General features: G+C 35.3%; 1 protein-coding gene across 1 annotated transcript in view; it reads right to left on the reverse strand.

Annotated features, from left to right (window-relative positions):
• TRDN (triadin) overlaps positions 1-19,708 on the reverse strand; it is a 226,517-nt gene that overhangs the window by 9,774 nt on the left and 197,035 nt on the right. The window contains 7 exon segments of the mRNA XM_064415775.1: positions 8,227-8,262; positions 9,211-9,255; positions 9,460-9,495; positions 10,578-10,604; positions 15,250-15,297; positions 16,882-16,899; positions 17,581-17,625. Coding sequence (XP_064271845.1) covers positions 8,227-8,262; positions 9,211-9,255; positions 9,460-9,495; positions 10,578-10,604; positions 15,250-15,297; positions 16,882-16,899; positions 17,581-17,625 — 255 coding nt within the window.

A 19,708-nucleotide genomic window follows, 5' to 3' on the forward strand; every position in this document is an offset into this window, starting at 1 on the left:
TGTATTATTTCTGTCTTTTAGCTTGAGTGTGATAGATTACATCTAACAACCATTTAAGGAAAAATTTTGTATGTCCTTAACTGGCTCTTGCCTTTTCTAGTAAGAAGGCTAAATGGATAAATAAGCTGTATATTTATGGACTGTTGTTACATTCCATATTATGGTCACTGCACACAAACCACGTAATTCTCCCGTAAATGTGTGGATATCTCCAAAGTGACATTCCCCCAAGAGTCATTAAAAAAATTCTTTTTGTTAGACAGTAAAACCATGCAAGATGTAACAGCGCAACACATATGTGATAATGCAGACATTTCCAACAAAGCATAGCAATAATCAGAGCATACAGGCTTTACAATTTTGCTAGCATTGAGTTTTCAAAGGAGTCCAGTACTGGCATGATTTGTTTTATTACTGAAACTTAGGAGCAAATGGATGAATCATTCAAAAAATTATATATAAGAGGGGCCAGAAGTTATTGAATTTTTCCACAGTGCAATAGTAATAGTAATAATACAGTGGTTTTGATGGGCAGCGAAATCGAATTGGATTCTCTTGCTCAATAAACACTGACAGAGTCATGGTAGGACACGCTGTGTGCTGGACATGACATTTAGGCATGCTGACATGACATTGTCTCTGTCAACTTATTTCTATGTCCAGTACATTCAACTAATGTAATTTCAACATATCACAAGAAAATCATTGTTTTAAAATGATTGTCATTCACACTTAAAGATTAGTTTGAATTTTCTGTACAAACACATTTATGTACACACAAAAAGGATAAAACCAAAGAAGAAGGAATTAACAATCAGGGATCTTTTTACATTAATAAGAATGGATACCAAGTAACTGGATATTAATACCAGATATTTATTTCACTGTAAAGGCATGGGATAGAGCGAGGAGGGGAGGAGAGGAGAAGAGAAGGGAGAGGTGGAAACAGTGTATGATAAGGCAGTCAAGCAGCTAATGAAAGGAAAGTTGGTGTTTGAATGACGCAAGTGATTTCTCCATTTCAATTATCATTCTAACTGAAATCTTCATTAAAGTTTAGGGGATTTTTGGATTTTGTGTAGTGTTATGTTCAAACTCTTGTCTTCCTCAATAACAATTCCTTTGCTGGGAACAGAAGGACTTCTTTTATGACAATAAAAACTCAGTAAAGAGACAGTGTTGAACTGCCTGATAAACTTAAACTGCTGGCAAACCCTGGTAGAACCAAATTCACCCTGCTTAGCAACAGGCACTGGAGGCACTACCTTCTGGATTTAGCTCTAGCCATGTGACATAATGCTGGGAGGCAATTCAGATTCTGAAGAGATGAGCAACCCATTGGAGAAGTTCCTCTCTGATTTATCATGGAGGAAATATGCACTTTCCTAAGTGCTTAAGATTAGAAAATATCAGATCTGTGCCCGTGTGCTACTTACAATAAAAAATGGAGCTAAATTAGAATGTCTTCTTCACCCTGAATTTGCACAGTTCTGGGAATAAGGGAAGACAGGAAGAAGCTGTAGGAACTCAACAGGCTGTCTTCTTAAAATATTTCACAACATCTGCTGCCACTGATTTAAAAAATTGTATCACATAATTAGGATTTTTCCACTGGATTTCACTACACTGATGATAGTCTGGAAGGATGAACTCACTCCAATATCAGGAAGCCTGGTTTCAGCTGATAATTTTTTAAAAACAAAACCTATGCTGATGAAAAAATATGACAGCAATTACTTTCCTAAATCTGAAGAGGGATTTGAAGATATGGCCATTTATCTGAAACAAAGATAAATAATCTCTGACTCAGAAAACTGCTGAAGAATTACATTTTGTATATAACTTTACTTTCGCAAAGTATGTCATGGGAATACATAATATGTACTTTTTTTGTCTTCTCTTGCAATGTGATTTAAGATGTGCCAGTCAAACTAAAGGGCAAAATAAACATAGCAATGTGCACTAAGATACTAGATATTTATATTTTGTTTGTGGCAAAATCGTTCAGAGACTTATCCAGATATGTTTTTGCTTAATTTGTCTTGAAATAAATTTCATATATATTTGCAAGTGTTTGGAGCGATTTAGTTTAATTTTAAAATAATCTTCTGACCCAGTTAAGGGGGAAAAAATGAACTCATTGCTAAACAGGCATAAATAATATTCCTAATTGGATTCATTTTTCAAATTTAAGCAAAGCAGTTTCTCTCTACTGGACCTAAACCAGTGTGCTAAATAATAATTTTTTTCATAGTCTTTTTTCTTTTCCCATAGGCTGGGACTCTTGTATATTTAGTTATACCAATCTGTCCTGCATTTATAGAAAACATAGGTGCTTCTTTATTAATTTGCTAGACAGATAATTTTGAGATGAATGTAAGAAGGAATCAATTAATGAGTTAATTGCAAAAAACCCCAGCTTTTGATTACCTTGTGCATTTTTAACTTTTGCTTATCCTCTGATTAATTTTTTTCCCCAAATGTCCTTTATTTATGGGATCAATCTCTGTGAGTTTTCCCTTAGTGTATTCTCTGGTAGAACTTTTTTCATCCTCTTTTGATGTAGAAAACCACTCCAAGCTCATGGGGCACATTATCAAGTGTAACGGGAGAGGTTTAATAATGTTTGTGCACCAAGACTTAGGGTGGACTTCAGCCACTTTGAGTGAGATTTAGGTTGAGTACCAGCCCCCACATTCGAAGTCATGTTCAGCAAAGCAGACCTTCAATGACAACAGGAAATATCTCTCCACTGTAAACTGCAGAGCTCTCCAAATATTAAACTTAGTGCTGTGCATATGCATGAGCCACATGAGCCATGTTCACACATTACTAGATATGCCTGGGAGCATAAAAATTAATCTGCAATTATTTCACCCAGTAACTATTTTGAAGTATTTTACATAAAGAGGTTTCTTAAACAGAAACAGACCTATCAAATAGATGTCTTGTCTATTAACCTCTGGTACAAATGACTCTTTCATTGATGGATCTGGAATTGTGCAAAATTGGGAGGAACAAGCATCTTGCACTCCACCTGCATTATTTTGTAACTTGGAAGCGCTGGTGCCCTCCTGAAAAATAGAAGCTGCAAAACTGAGAATTTCCAGTTGAAAAAGGGTTTGAAAGAGTATCATCTTAACCCCTTAGAGGCTGCACAATGACTACAAAGGCATAAAGAAACTATCACTGTCTCTATAATTTTAAAAGAAAAGTACATACAGCTGCATTTTGTCAAGGGCCTGATGAAGGGCCTTGGTTGTATTCAAAATATGTCTGGCAGACAGGAATTGAGATTCAATCTCAGTAATTCCCAACTGTAAATAAATATAGACAATTAATAAACTCAAGATAAGGTAATTAAATTACCAAATATAGCCAAAAGTAAAAAAGATTAATTCAGAGCAAGGGATAGATGTTGAAGAATCTCCTGTGGAAAAAGCCCAAAGTGCTTGTAGATTCTCACTGTGAAGTTGTTTTTTTTTTGAAAGATAAAACTTAAACCTTTGGGCATTTAAGCTGAATCTCTGGAGTTCATGATTTAAATTACAATCTTACTATGCTGAGAAGCTATTTATAAAGTCATCATTAACATAAAACCTGCCATTTTGTTCTCCTTTTGATATGTCTTTACAGATTTTGTGTTTCAAAGCTTATTACAATTATTAGAAATTTTCCAGTGACATTTAATCAATTTCAGGACAGATCCTACTGTTTTCATTTTACCTAGTTACCAAAATTTGGCTGAAATTTCCCCCTTGGACATCTTTTCTACATAGAAAAAATCAGCAAGATGAATTCAAGGTAAATTAAAAAGAGATTAATTAGTCCATATAAAATGCTGTGCAGATGCTCATTCAGAATTAAAGCAGTTTCAGTGAAAATTTCACAGCAGGTTAAACTAAATTAAATCAAGGTCACCTTAGTTCTTAATAAATGACCACTCCAGCATTTAGCATGGTTTAACTGTGTTTTTTAAATATGCATCTTCTAAATGGGCAGTATTCCTCCAAGACTGATGAAATTTAGTCTCCAAGTATTTGCTTAAAAGCCAACATCAGGATAATGGAACGACTAATAGCAAGTTGCTGGAAGGCCTACATATACAGGCTTGGTCCTCACAATTCTGACCAACATTAAATGCTGAAACATTTCTGTATAGCCACAGAATGGAGGCTGTTCTACATGGGCTCTCCTGCAAGCAGCCTTAGTGCACAGTTCATCCTGCTCTAATGCTGAATTCTTGTATGGAGTGTGATGAAAATCTTAATGAGAATAACCTACAGAGACACAGGTCTTGTAAATAAATGAGAACAGGTCTTTTACATGAAATTCTGAAACTTCTCAGAGTGTAAGTTCCTTCTAATGATATTCTAGCAAACAGCACACTTTCTTATGTCCAGAAAACAACAACATAAATTTATTGCTGAATTCTGGTGAGAAAATTCTAGTCAGTACAAGTTCATGAACCTGAATTTCTGGAAGAAACTGCTGAGAGTATATCACAACCATCATACATCTGAGACACAGAGACTGGGTGGCAAGGAGAGCAGAGAATATAGTGTCTGCAGTTCATCACCTGTCTATAGGTGAGAGCTGCCTGCACTGCAGAGAAAAAGTTCTTGCCTTCTCTTCTGACCATTCCACAATGTTTTAAAGTCGTTCAATGCTTCTGTATTATGGAATATTACCAATGTTTGTGTTTAATGAATTTGACAAAACTTGCTACTCCACAATGATGAAAAATATAATGTTTTACTCCAAAGTCTTCAAAAGCTTCAGAACCAAGGAATAAGATGAAGTCATCTTGGTTTCTTTCAAAATAATTATATATGGGAAAAATCTTACACATTGCACTGCTGACAAGTTTACGTGCTCTCAGCACAGATGAAACCTCCTTCATAGTCTCCCAAATGGCTGTCATATCAAACCTCACATCAAATAAAACTTTCTGCTTTTGCAGATTTGGAAATCATCTTTGCTTTGGAAAATATATTACTACACAGAAAGTGCAAACCACTGAAACAACCTTAGTAATAAACCAATTCCCACATGCTTTAAAGACATATAATGAATTCACCCCCTGTGGTTGTTGAGGTTTTCATGTGGTGATTAATATGTGGCATTGAATATATATTGATAGTATGATGAAATTATTACTCTTTGTGCTAGAAAATATTTGAGAATAGGTATTGTATTTGAGAATCTCTATCATTGCAGAGGTATATGAAAAATCTAGCTGAGGTGCTTTTCCTTCCATAAAAGTTCTTGCATAGTATGTTCATATAAGAAGTGTTCCAACTCTGCTTAATGTTCAGTTTTCACAGAAGTTCAAGTTCTTTAACTAAATGTGAGTATAACAGTTCCCACATCAAATAAAGTTTCAAACCTCTAATAATGTATGAGGGTAGATGCACAAATTATGTAAGTCTATTTATCACACATCTGTAAGGAAGTTATCATGACTGGTTTGGTTTTTCTTGACCTTGAGAGTAACTCACATGCTTTTCTAACTAAAAAAAAAAATAACAAAACCAAACATGTGGGAATACTATCAGTTTAATGAATTCTCACTTTTCATGCTCTTGCAACACAACCTCTCTTTATTTCTGCCACATTTGCACATCTATGGGCAGTAAAAATGTCAACCCCTTCAACTAACTGTATTATAAATGCAATATATATATTTGTTCCAGAGTTTTCATTCAAGAGGGCAGTTGGAAGGTAATTAGGATAAACATAATGAACTTTTGATCCATTTAGATTTTCTTTCTCTGATGTTAACCTTGAAAAAAAATACAACATGTACAAGTGTGCAGCTGTTCATATAAAGATTATGGTAGATAATCCTCACTAGAGAGTTGAATTTTTACTCTCAAATTTCATTCCAAGAGCCAAAAAAACCTTCTTCTGTGTGCTTCCAAATACATTTGTTGTAAGATAGAACTAAAAATGAAGTTTCAAGAATTCCCTTTTTTTTGCGGTTGGTAAATTTCAGCCTCAATACAGGTGTCAGCTGTGACATTTAGGGGAGGAAAAAAAAGAGGAAAGCATTCTAATGAGTTGCTTGCAAATCTACAGGAGAGTGAAATTTAGTGTCTACTGCACATTGCACCATTATTTATGAAAGGTACAGTAGTGCTTAAAATTCTGTTCAAATGTGGCACATTCTAAAATTGCAGCTGTATGCAGCTTTTAAAATTGCTAAATCTTCTTTATCTGATTGCTTTTTAATATTAGGGAAAGGTTGAAGAGTTCTGAGAAAAATCTAAGAACATGGGATTCTATTCAGCTTTTGAAGGCCGAATGAAGATTTACTATTTAAAGTTTTAGATTAGCTCAGAATGTGTAAATCCTTTTCTACTTTCATGTATCAGAAAAATAAAATTAATATTCAGTGAACTGGAGAAAAAGCACTGGCTTAATCTGCACACAGAAGAGGTGAAAGTTATCAAAGTTCCAATTCAAGTATACATGACCTAGGACTTAGTCTAAACTTTTAATTTCTCAATTTGAGCAAATACCTAAAACCAGCACCCAAAGGAGTAACTTTTATGTTCTTCTGGAAACCTTTTGTCCATTGTCTGAAAACTAAGTATTCTTTTTGGTGGACAATGAATATTTTAAAAACACTTGCATAGTAAGTTCTGTTTGCAAAGCCAGTTATGAAGAATTGATTTTGCACAAAGCTGCTTATGATCTGAGAAACATCCAGTCAAGAATAACTGCCCAGTGATAACATACAACTGAATTAAACAATCATCATTAGTAATGTAAATGAAAGTCACAGAAACACAGGTTTTGAACTATGTAAACTTTGTGGTGGGCAAGAGAAGGTCCAGTGAGAGAAAATTTTTCGTACATTTTTGTTTTACACTAAATTTGAGATTTTGATGCATAGGAGAATTCTTTTTTTCTCCGGGAAAAATCTTTGGTTTAACGTACTGGTTATATATTATGATTAGCATTTCCTGATCTATAAAAAATTCTGTGTCATTAAATAGCAATAAATTTTTGACAGCATGGATTCTACCTTCTGTATCTGTCAGTTGATATAATAATCAAGAGGAATATAAGTCTATATCTGACTTCATATCTTTGTGTTCCAGATGAAAGACAATAAGATGAAAAAAGTAAAGATGTTCTTTTTTGTAAGTGTTGTTGCCCTTATAAAACAAAGTGAGCCATGTATGCAAATTCTTTTGTATAATGCACATGGTAACAAATCCAAGTTTTATTTAGTACTTAATTTGTACTCTCTTTTCCTTGAAAGCAGATTGTTCTGCACTTCTTTTATACTTAGGTATCTTTTTTTATTTTTCTATGATTTAAAGTTTCTACATATAGATAAATAGTTATTTCTAAATAAATAAGTACATATAACTGCACATATGTTACACATTTATATCATGATTTTAGGACTCTAAATCATTCTACTTACAGTAAAGAAGTCAAGTAAGCATGTACAAGAAAATAGTCTGGATAATTAGAAGTGAAATATTTTCCTGAGTAGATTTAGACTACAAAGTTGCATTAGGAGGAACCATATTCATGTGTAGCTCATATTTTCTGTGTAAAGCAGTTAGATGTCAGGTGAGATTAAAGACTTTGATCCTTATCTGTCATGAATTAATGCAGTTCCACTGAAGTCATAGTTATTAATTTGATTTATATTAGTCAAGAATCTGGAACATATATTTCCTTTTGCTGTAAACTAGTAAAAACATGATTAAACAACAGAGGGAGATTTTCTCCTGAGATGCCCATCTTTATTCACCATTTTTGCTGGAGTGGGGTTGGGGCAGATTGTGATGGGAGACAATATTTATTAATGTGACAGAAAACAAACTGAATGTGTGTCTCCCTATGTGACTTTGTTATGGAAAAGATTTTCTATGAGAAGAAAATATTAGTTTTAAATACTGCAGTGCCATATTAATTACAGATCTCTTGTTTTATAAGGTAATCAGATGAATATATGTTTAAACATTTAGAAAGGTAGTAAAACAATACCATTTCAGCAATTTATTCTTCACAGGAACAAGATTTATGGATTTGATTTGCCTGGCTTGTCTCACATCTTGTTCCATAGACTTGAATTAGAAATGTGAAAGTATTGTAAGTGTGATCTCCCTTAAAAAAAACCCACCCAAAACAAACCAAACAAAACCAAACAGCAAACCCCAACTTCCCTGAATCCTTTACAATAAAGAAAAAATCATGTACCTGATGTCAGGTTTTGATGTCGTGGATCTTCTTTTACTGGTGGGACACATTAAAAAAACATAGGTAATAAATTAATCTGCAGTTTCAGGTCAAAATAAAATAAATTTCAATAAGAAACATGTTTGTTTCTAGGAATCATCTCACAGATAAAATTTCTATAACCAGATTTTTTTAAAAGCCTGGTGCTCCTAGTAAATAATTTAAACAGATAAATTTTCTGTCCAGTATAACCATATAAACAAACTGCTTCTAGACAGTACAGTGAACTAGCACCAGTGCTACTGCTATTCTTTGAGGTTTGAAATATCAATATGCAAATTCTATATGCAAGTCATTGCATTTAATCAATGTAGAGAAGATATTTATGCCTTTAATCACTTACCTAATAAAATACTGTAATTTATTGCTATTAATTATCTTTACAGGTATATCAGAAAGCATTTCTCTATTTGCATATTACTGTGAGGAAACAATCAAGGCAGTGCTGTGACCAAGAAGTTAGCCAGAATATGGGTGATCATGAAGTCTGTTTTGTGTATAAAAAAGGGCTTCTTGTGTAGTTGTTTTGTATCAGTGTTGTTATTTTACGGAATGATGCTGGTGACCTAAGGCACCAGACAAGCTGTGGAGATGCACTTTGCAGTGCCTCATTGGGGAGCACAAGAGCAGTCTGGGTGGGGCCTGCTGATGCTGGGCTGCAGTGCTGGGGGCTGGACAGGTCCCTGCTGTGCCAGCCAGGGAGGGTCACAGGCAGGGCACTGCTGCAGCCAGACTGGATGCGCTGATGTAATCCTTGATACTCATATGCAAAGGAGACACCAGACATTCAATTACTGGGGATTTATGTACCATTTCATCATTTTGGTTTACTTGCATGTATGTAGAAAGACTAAAAAAGCTCCTCTTTCTAATCCCATAAAATCCTCCAAACCTGAATGTTTGCATTTTTATTGCTATTTGCAGAGATTTTCATCCCTTTATTACCTTTAGTTTTTTCATCTTTCAGTTGTTTCTTCACAGTTGTTTTTTCTACAAAGAAAAAGTAGCAGAGTTAAAGTTCAGTAAACTGACTGTTGAATAGATTTTGCCTAGAATTTTCAAGGAAAATTCTTTGAGAATTAACAAAGATATTTTAGGGGTTGCCTCAAGCAACAATACATGCAAATCTGCAATCTCATACTATTTCTATTGTGATCTCCTACTTATATAAGAACACATAGAATAAAAACCTACCTTCTTTTTCCTTAATTGTCTTTGGTTTTTTTGTGGCTAGAAAGATTTGAAAAGAAATAACATTAAGTGACAGGCATCAGAAATATAGGGCTTTTACAGTAAGTACATTGTGCAAAGATTCTCTCACTGGTAATTTCCCTGGAAGAATTATTGTGGAAAATGTGTCTCATGGCATGTTTACAATGTCTGTAATATTGCAACAGTGCCTGCTACGCTTAGTGGCACTAGCAGTTCTGGGCTTTGTGTAGAGTGGTTAGAAATTGTTTGAATATTGCTGGTTGCAGAGTAGTTTAGAAAATCCTGATAAAGACTTTAGCACTTGACTTCTGCAATTCCTTAACTACTGCTAGATTTACCTATTTGCTTGTTGCCAAAATACACTAGGGAGGGACTCTGCCTATTGCTTGCTTCTTAGTCTCCCAGAGTGATCTCAAATACCTGAAAGAAATAAACAAACAAAAATCCCCAGGATATGCAGCTAGATGGACCTTTAGAACTGCCATATGTGATCATTCAGAAGTTCTGCAGCAATAGATTGTGATTTATTTAATTGAGGGTTTTTCTTTATTTTATTGAGGTGTTTTTCCTAGTCTGCATTCGCTTAGAGCATGTGTTGTTTCCTTTTCCTCATTCTTTTTCCCCAGCTGCAAACACATTTGGTCTGTGACTCCATTCAACCAATCAAGGCAGATTGAAATTAAGCAAAGTATATCACTTCATGCACCTGAGCCCTTTTCAGTATTCCCTGTTGACTACAGCAGAAAAATAGATGTCTGCCTTCAAATGGTTCATTTGCACTTTGCATCATCCAGCCAGTTGTAATAACACCTTCTTCATTGTCCTCTGGCCCGGGTGTCACTTGATTCACACCAGCCCTTTCAGTGATGATCACCTGTGTCTAGCTCACCAAAACATGCTGCAGAAGGTGAACAGTGAAAATCACATAATCAGATGGAAAGAAGAGCCCATGGCAGAGACCTCTGTAGCTGCAGTGCTCTCACTTCACCCATGCTGCTTTATGTTATCCCTGTTCCTTACTGATGAGGAAGTGCTTTAATCAATGCTGCTATGTTCATTACTTCTTTCCATGAGGCATACTAGAAAAACACAATATTTACCTGATGTTGGGATTTCAGCTGTTGGCTCTCCAGGAAAATAACAAGTAATGAAGAGAAAGGAGGCGGGGAAGGGAAGGAAAAGAACAAGAATTTCAGTACCATGTTTTATCAGGGCAAGCAACCATTCAAATAGATCTTCTCTTTCATCTGCAACTTTTCTGCGGGGTATTAATTTACAAACAAATGTGCCTTAACAATGGGCGCGTATGCACAATTTCACACTGAAAACCAACAGTCTCACTCTTTGAAGTACTATAATCTAGCATGCAATGATTCCTGCAAATGAAAACACTGCACCAACCAAAGCTTTCCAGCTAGCAAATATTTAAACTCATTTTTAGACTCATTTTTAAGTGTGCCTTTAAGGTTATAGCTGACTATGCTATTTTCAAAAAAATGTATTCAGCTTAATTGTTACCTCTCTTATCATCCACACTTCCCACCCAAAGACTGACACTGACCTTAAATAGCTGGCATTGACCCCTAAGTGTTTCTCCCACACTAGCAGTTTGACTTGTCTTTTAAGAATAAAATCTCTTGAGAGATTTTGGCATCTTTCCAGTCCACCTAGCACAAGAGAAGCATATATTCCTGTGCTATTATAATACCCAAAATAATTGATGAAAATTGGTCAATCCAATGGATAGAAATTCTATGGTGTAAATCATCATCACTCATTTTAAATCAAAGAAATTAATAATATTGTGATTTTGAATCCAAAAATTTTTTACCCATCAGTGCTTTATTAGTTCCAGTTTTATGTAAGAATGCAATTTGAAAGAAAAAGTAAAGCCTCTTTTCCTACAACTTAGAGCGGAAAAGAGGAAAAACGAAATAAGAACATAAAGCATTTAAGGATATTCCTTTGACTGAACTATCTCTGTACTATCTTCCTGCTGAGTTTTGGCTTCAGATGAACATGAGCTCACACCAAGGTGAAAATGTTTCAGTCAATGCTTTTTCCACAGGAAGACTGAGCAATTAAGCATCATTTTCCCTAACTCATCCCCTGAAACTTTCACTCAAGTCTTGGCCCATAAGGAGACCTGTAAATGTCAGTGCTCAATGCTTAGACACCATGGGCATTCAAAAAAGGCCAGTTTTGCTGCTATTAAATACTAACATGCTAAAGTCCTTTAATATTTACCTTTTTGCTTATAATCTTGCCCATAACTCCTTAAAGATGACACATTGTGACTCATGGAATAATTCATATGTTTTTTTTTTTATTTTCAGAAGAAAAAAACTAAGATTTTTTTCTAAGGTACTAAATCTAGGAAAGAGTTTAATGCTCTCACTTCTTAACTGAGGGAGTGTCTCTCTGAGGGATCTGGATGGGCCCAGTTATGTGCATGTACCCTAATTTAGGATTAATTGATTTCCTTGGACAGTCAGGTAGAGGATGACTGTTGACCTGAAGAGCAGTATGTTCAAATCTCTGTGGTATGAAATGTAAGGGCCATTTCCTTTTCCCAATGCATCAACAAACTTCCACTTACTCTGAGAACATTGGGACACATATTACCCCTATTATGGGTCTTTCATTATAAACCTAAGTGGGAATATGATTTGCCAGTTCTTAGCATCTTTTTAAAATATCAGCCTTCATGTTCTTCCCCCTGACTGTAAATTACAGTTTGGTATTCCTGCATGTGTGAGACCTGCCACCAGCTTTGTTTTCTGTTCAAGGTAATGTCTCACAACTTGTGAGTCTTTAGTCAGTACGCAGAGACTTAATTCTGTTTCATTACACATTCAAGTCTAATGTGTGGTCAATGGCTGTCAAGACTCTCCTGTACACTAAAACAGAAAGAGTGAAAAATAAGATGATTTACTAATTGCTTTTAAAATTGAGTGAGTGGCTGTGTGGTGTAAACCTGCCTGCCAGATTAGATCATGGCAGCAAGCTATTACTATAAAATTTTCTGTGTTGTTAATTTGGGGAGTTTTCAAACTCAGCCTTGTCTTTCTGTTTATACCTGCATGACAGCTACATTCATAAGTACACTGTACACCTGGCTAAGAAATACATGAAGCAAAGCTATATAGACCTCTATAAATAAAGAATGCAGTGATCCAACTAAATGTTCTCCTTTAAGCAGAGCAAATCAATGTAAAATAGATAGCTGTGGTGTTTAAAGCTTGATCTGTTCAAGGATGGTTTGCTCAAAAAGGGGCAGTGTATAAGGAATTTTGTAAATAACCATAGGTCTACTTGTTCCTGTTTTTTCCTTCGTTTTCTTTTTTCTTTTTTTTTTTAATTTTTATTTTTCTAAAGGCGCTGTAAACCTTTATAATCATTTCAAGCAGAGGAATATAAGTTCAAGAATGTGGTACAAACATCCCCCTGCAAAGGTCAAGGGAAAATATCCTGGCTATTCCTTATATTCACAATATACCAGAGTAGCATAACTCTTCTTAAAAAAGCACTGTACACAGTGATTTTTATCTGATGAAAACATAAGGAATTAGTCGCTTAAATCTGTGATGAGCCTCTAACAGTAGAGAGTGCTGTCACTGGGTATCTCAGAAAACATTACAGTAATGTCAGTAAACAGATCTAGAGAAAACAAGACTGAGCAAAAGTGAATATTGGAATTAAATAGAGAAAAATTTTCTTAAAATACTTGCAAAAATGGAAATAGGCCCATGGATAGCTTCATATATAGTAATAATTTTGCAATAATAACTCGAAAATGGAACATTGCAGTTCAGGGCTGAAGGAGATCCTTCAGCATAAGTACATTTCAAATACCTTGTGCTCACACTTTCACTTTACATCTGGGGTACAGAGCAACATTTTTACTACAGGTGTTTCAGAGCAGGATTCATCCTTTCTAACTTTAAGCACCTAGCACAGGTTACTGGTCTAGGAAGTTGAAGCAAATAATTTTTCTTTGCCTTGTTGTCAGCTCACTTTCCACCAGAATAACACATGGTTTGGTCTTGATGTGCCAGGCACAGCACCCAAAAACCCCACAGATCCTGTGCTAGAGAGCTAACAACTAATTCATCTGTGAAGGTCCATACTTCAGGATTTTCACAATTCAAAGCATGCAGTACAAACGCTGTCCTTTTGACCATGCTTTGCAGTATGTAATGTGCAATGGCTTGCCACAATAAGCACAGATCCCAGTCTTCATCTGTTCAGAAGTCTTCCTTAAAAATGACCTTATAAAGGACATTATCCCATGACTTCAGTGGAAGTTTTTGTAATGTGACAAATTCCCCTTGAATACTCCTTAAAACTAATATAAATTTGAATTAATTCTTTCTATTCTTTCATTTAATTTAAGTTTTTTATTAAAAAAAAGCTTTTATGGGAATGAGGCCAACAACATGCTTAGTGAGTTAATGATGTAAGTAATTTCCAAATGGTAAAAGAATTAAGGAAAAGGTTGTCTAATTCAGTTATGCTACATGCTATTTTCTTGTTTTCAATAAACAGTATATTTGCATAAATATAAATTATACATCTACACTCATCTAAACCCACCAGAATATCAGTTTTGCTACCAGTGTAATTTACATTATTTTCTAGGGAGCAAAAATTGCAAACAGAGTTTGAATCTTGCATCTTCACAATATTGCATTATAAATGTGCTTGATTTTTTTGTGTTACGCTGTCAGTAAGCAGACAGAATACAAGAGTATCTGTAGTATAAGCAAGAAAATAGCATTATCTAACATGACAAAATTGCAAAAATGCAAATTTAGAGCACATGCGTCTGAAAAGAAGGTTTATATTCCAGAAGAAATAAGCCATTACACGTACTTGCAGTGTTTTTTGGTTTGACTGGGAAGTAAAAAGAGGAAAGAAAAATGGTCAAAACAGTCAGGTCAGGTTCAGCATAATATTGTTATGGCAGAGAATGGCTTTATTTGTTCTATATGTTTCTGTGTATCAAAACATATTTTTACTAATCTCACAGTAATTAATAACAATCTAATAATGATATTAGTAGGGGTGTTCTCATTTACGGACTGAAATTGTTTTGCTAGAGTTAAGGATGACTAATATTAACCATAAAAATTTTAATTCTTCACTTATTTCATTTCATGAAAGGCATGAAGCAGACATTTTCTAAACACATGATGATAGTCTACAGTGAAATTGAACAATGCTCCTTCCTATACCAGCATCAATTTTGCTCTGTCACGTGCAAATGCGACTGTGCATGAGCTGTGATATCAGAGACATTTACCACAGATTATGGATGGTGTCAGATCAAGATCTAAAGCCTATATCATATGATACCTGCAATGGATAAAAATTTAAGTGTTGCTCATCCTGGGAGGTTTACTGTTTTGTGAAGTCCAAATAAAAGGCATCTCCCCACAAATAATTAGCAAAACGGAGCCATTTAAAGGAAGCAGTTTCAGAAAGCTGTTCATATTCTTTGCTGACATATGCCTTTGACATCAACGGAATTACAGAAGCAGAAATTTGACCTTTGATATGTACATACATCTATATTTTAAAATGACGACCAGCATTACAAGTATGTACTGTGCTATTTAGTTTGTGGTACGGCGTGTCAGGGCTATTCTATACATCCAAAGAGACCACAGGACAATGGTTTTGACATTTGTCGTATGCAATTGTATTTCACTATTTCTTTAAATAACATTTTCAAAACAAATATGTAAAATAAAATGCAGGAGTGCTTACCTGGTTTTGTAAGGGGAACATCTTTTTCATGTTTGACTGTTTCATGCTCTAAACAAAAAACAACACCATAACAAAATTGTCATAATGTTTCTAAGTTGCATTTTGCACTTTTTTTTTTAGTAAGAAGGATTGCATGTATGTTTTTCAGTATTAAACATTTCCTTTCTATTGCTTCATGTTGTTATTTTGAAAAAGAAACCCACAAATGAATGGTTATTAAAAAATTATCCAGTGAGAGATCTGCCACAAAGTAGCAAAGTTCATTAGTACTGCACATAATCTCACAAATATAGCCACTATTAATGCTACTAAGAGTCATGCATGTGTCTTAAGGAAGAAGCAAGTAATTTCTGAAATGTAATTTTCATCCATTTTCAATTTTGATTATTGTAAAGGAGAGTCCAGACCAACTGTTCATTCATCCTTTGTCCTTGATTCAGATATACTTGAGTGGAATTCCCAAAGTCTTGGACACATACTATTACATATGAATCAATTATATTTAGGTGTGGAAAATGCATCTCATCTCCACATGTCTGCTTCCCTACCCCTTTTCCCATCTTTCTACTTCATAATTATTACTGAAAAAATGATAATTTATGTTATGTTGCTGGAAATAGAAGTGTTGAAGAAGCTTTTTTTTTTTGTCAAATAGGTTTTACAAACAAAAGTCAGACTTAGAAAGAACCCCACCACACAGATCTCATAGCACAGTAGCAACTATGCAATGGACACTGGGGCCAAAATATATTTTATGGCTGTGGAATCAATGGACAGCTCTGCTGGCCTTGTTTCCAGGTGATGTTTCCACAGCTCAAGGACAGTGCATCACTTTCCTTTTGCCCCAAAAGTGTGCTGTAAAGAGGAAAGTGCTGAAAATGTGAATGGCCTCTGAAAAAAGGCCAATATGCCTCAGCCTTTCTGCTACTCAGATGAATAATTGAACTCTTGGCAGCTGTGATTTCATATGGGGAGACAAGTTGAGAAATTCTGTGATGAACACATCATACAGAATTTCAAATGGGAAACACTGTTATGAAGCATGAATGAAAAATTGGTTCAGTGAAGAGTGATTAATTTCCCATATCTGGACTTTTTTTGATCATTAAATTATTGAGGCAATTAATTGACCGTTTTAATTATTATTATTGTAGTTGAATCTGAATTCTGAAGGTGTCAAAGGTATAGAAAATCAACAAGCAGGCTGTGTGGTAAGTTATGGTATTGACTCTCTTGAGTCCTTTTTGACTTAGAAGAATTCAGGATGCAGTTAATATTAATCTCTATTTTTCTTTTTTAACTTAGCAAAAGCATGTATCCAAGCCAGGTAATTTTAATAGTAATTATTAAAAGACTTGTAACTCCTATATGAATTTTTGTTGATGGGAATTTTGATATGGGAAGTGTAGAATGAATTCACTTGTGCACTGAAGCAACTGGTTATGTCAAATGGGCTTTTAAATAGTAATTACAAGACGGTATGTTAAATGAAAGGAACGGAGGACTTGGTGATAAAGACACTATAATTTTAAGCAAAACTAGGGCATGCTTCCTTATGTGAAAGTAAAAAAAAAGATACATGTATTCAACAATTTTACAGGATTTTTTCTGATTAAGGTAAGAATAACATACTTGTTGGCTTTGCCTGGGCTACAGAAGACAAAAGAGGTAAAATTGTAATAGTTAGATACAGAAGAAGAAAAAATATATTCTTTTTTCCCCCCTTACTTTTTAACATTCAAGCATTTTATCAATCAGGTCTCACTTGTTCTTAACTTCCCCTACCTGTGCAGGTATGTACAGCATTCAAACCCCTAAAGTTAAGACAGCTTTGTGTTGACTCCCAGTGATGTTGAGAATGTTATAATACCTTGGCTGACTCTTGACAGATTCTAGAACACTCATTATTACTTGATTTTTTTTCCTGCCAGCATTATATTAAAAAATCTGAGGTCTTAATCACAGATAAGACTCAAAGATTTAGAGTTTAGTCCCAAAAATATTTTCTCCATAAGACTGATCCAAAGTCCTAATCCATCTGGTAATTTATCCTCATATTTGGGACCCTTTCAGAGATCTGATTTACAGCTACACCTCATTTCATTAGCCCAGCTCTGGCTAATGAACCTGTCATCATCATTGAAAAGACAATTCTTATTAAAACAGAAGCTGCAATTTCCACTCAGCTGGTTTTTCTTTGTTATCAGTTGCATATTCCAAAATACTGTAAAAAATATTGGAATGCAAATATACTACACTAGATGAGTGCTGAATAGTGTTTAATACTCCCCCTCCCTCTCTATAAATCAGGAGAGAATCACTTATTCTTACCTGACTTCTCAGTGGGAGTTGTCTTTTGTTGTTTCATTTTCTCCTCTGTATGGCGAAAGCAGCATTAAAATCACAATGTGTTAGCACAGGTTCATATAATTGGAAAAATATTTCTATAGGTGATATTATGCATATGGTTCACAATGACAAAATAAATGCATGTCTTCAGCATCACTATCCCATTATAGCACTGTAAAACAGCATGCAGGCATTATGAGTTCTGACTGCGTGGTGAGATCATGCTCATGGAAAAAGTAAATTACTGGGCCTAATGTCTCAGCTGCTGGAAAACAGCCACATACCCTTCAGCGTCCTTCAGGCAGGCACGCAGGTGGAAGCCATCCTCTTCCTGCATCCATTACACCTTTGCCAACAGCACTTTCCTGAGTGTCTACGTCCAACAGTTCAGTATTTTGGTATTAAACAACACTAAGAACTTCTAGATAACTTCTAGAACTTTTGAGGCTGCCTAACTCCAAACATGGGTAGAGGTATTCACATGTGCCTACACTCGGAAGATGAAAATGATGCCCCAACACGTAACAGCTGACAGAGGGACACATGGGACAGTCTGAAAGGCCAGTCTATACCACCTGCTACTGGACAAACCTACCTAGACCGAGATGGACATCTGTCACAGGACCTTGGAGCAGTTCTGAACTTCTGTTAATCTTATAGGAAAAGCTGCCCAAGCCCACATGCTCTTGAGCTGCCTGTGGATATGCCTGCTCAGCATAATTCTCAGACAATGTGGACCATATAGACATTGGCCACCAGACCTGAACTTCTTCTTCTGCAATTAAGTTGGTGGGATTACACTTTCTAGTCAAGTGGGGTTTGTTTTACCTTCTCAATGTCCCAGTCAGGTGGAAAGTGGGATGTTTATGTTCAGATTTCCACTCTGCCCAGTTTGGTTGATTTTAAATTCACCCTACCTCATCCTTTTATAATTCTACTTCATTTTATGTCTTTTTCCATAACTGAATTAAAGCTCCTCTCCTAAACTCTACCTTTCAACAATCACATACATTCCTAAATTCTTCTTAAATACGCTTAAGACACAGTGAGGCTGTATTTGCCATTCCTCTTGCTAAAAGCAGTTTGCCTCTGGCCCCCTTCCTTTCCACTAAGACCTCTGAAAGGCATCAGAACAAAGATGACAATGACTGTGTGGAGATCAGGTTGGGCAGATATCTCTTGGTACCCTTCTCTTGTGTGTTTGGTCTATTTCTGGAAGAAAATCAGTACTGATGGGGTCAAATATAGGGAGCAATAAAGCTCTCTGGTTACTAATATTTTCTATTATTTAGAAATTAAACATAGATCTGCATTGATGTGCTTTTCATTTGTTTTCTGGTATGTGTCAATTTAATTTCTCTTAATTTGTATTAAGGTTAGGGCACTTTTATCCCCCTTTCTCAGCTATTGTTACTATCAGTTTCTTATGAAAGCCATGAATTCAAAATCTTGTCTCTATGCTGTCTGTGGAGCTAGAAATGTTTCATAGCAAAACCAGCAGCTTGAAGATGCAGCTTATTGAGAGAAAGTGTCTTTTTTACTGCTGTTAGAGGAGCTTTAACATATAACAGGGCATTTCACTAATTTAAATTGGGACATTAAACTTTCTATGTACCAATACCGAAGAAAACCTTATACGTCGCCTTTAAACAAAGGCCCTGTAACATGCCCTAGATTAATGACAAGTAAAATAAAAAGGTTTCTCTTTCTTTGGATATTATCCTGACACTTTTGAACACTAAATAAGATATTTTCCCTTTCCTAATTCTGTTGAGAATGTACAGCAATATTTGATTTGTAACTCTGGGATAACAAGTCTGTGAGGAAATAAGTAAGGAAGTAAGTTTGTGTGTGGATGGCATATCTGATTGATTTGAAACTAGGGGCAGTGTTTCTTCTCAGAATGAATTTGTCTTGAAAACTGGACAGGCCTGTGGATTTGCATTCATCTGGGAATGAACACAGTAATTCTTTGGTATTCATTCACCTACCTATTCTGCAACCTAACCACCCGGCAAATATTGGTCTGCTAATTCTACTGGAGAACACCCTGATCCATTCCCTGGCAGAACTATAGGTGGCAGCTGCTTGGCTTTTTCTCTGAGTTTCC

The sequence above is a fragment of the Passer domesticus genome, chromosome 3, assembly GCF_036417665.1.
Source record: "Passer domesticus isolate bPasDom1 chromosome 3, bPasDom1.hap1, whole genome shotgun sequence".
NCBI lineage: Eukaryota > Metazoa > Chordata > Aves > Passeriformes > Passeridae > Passer > Passer domesticus.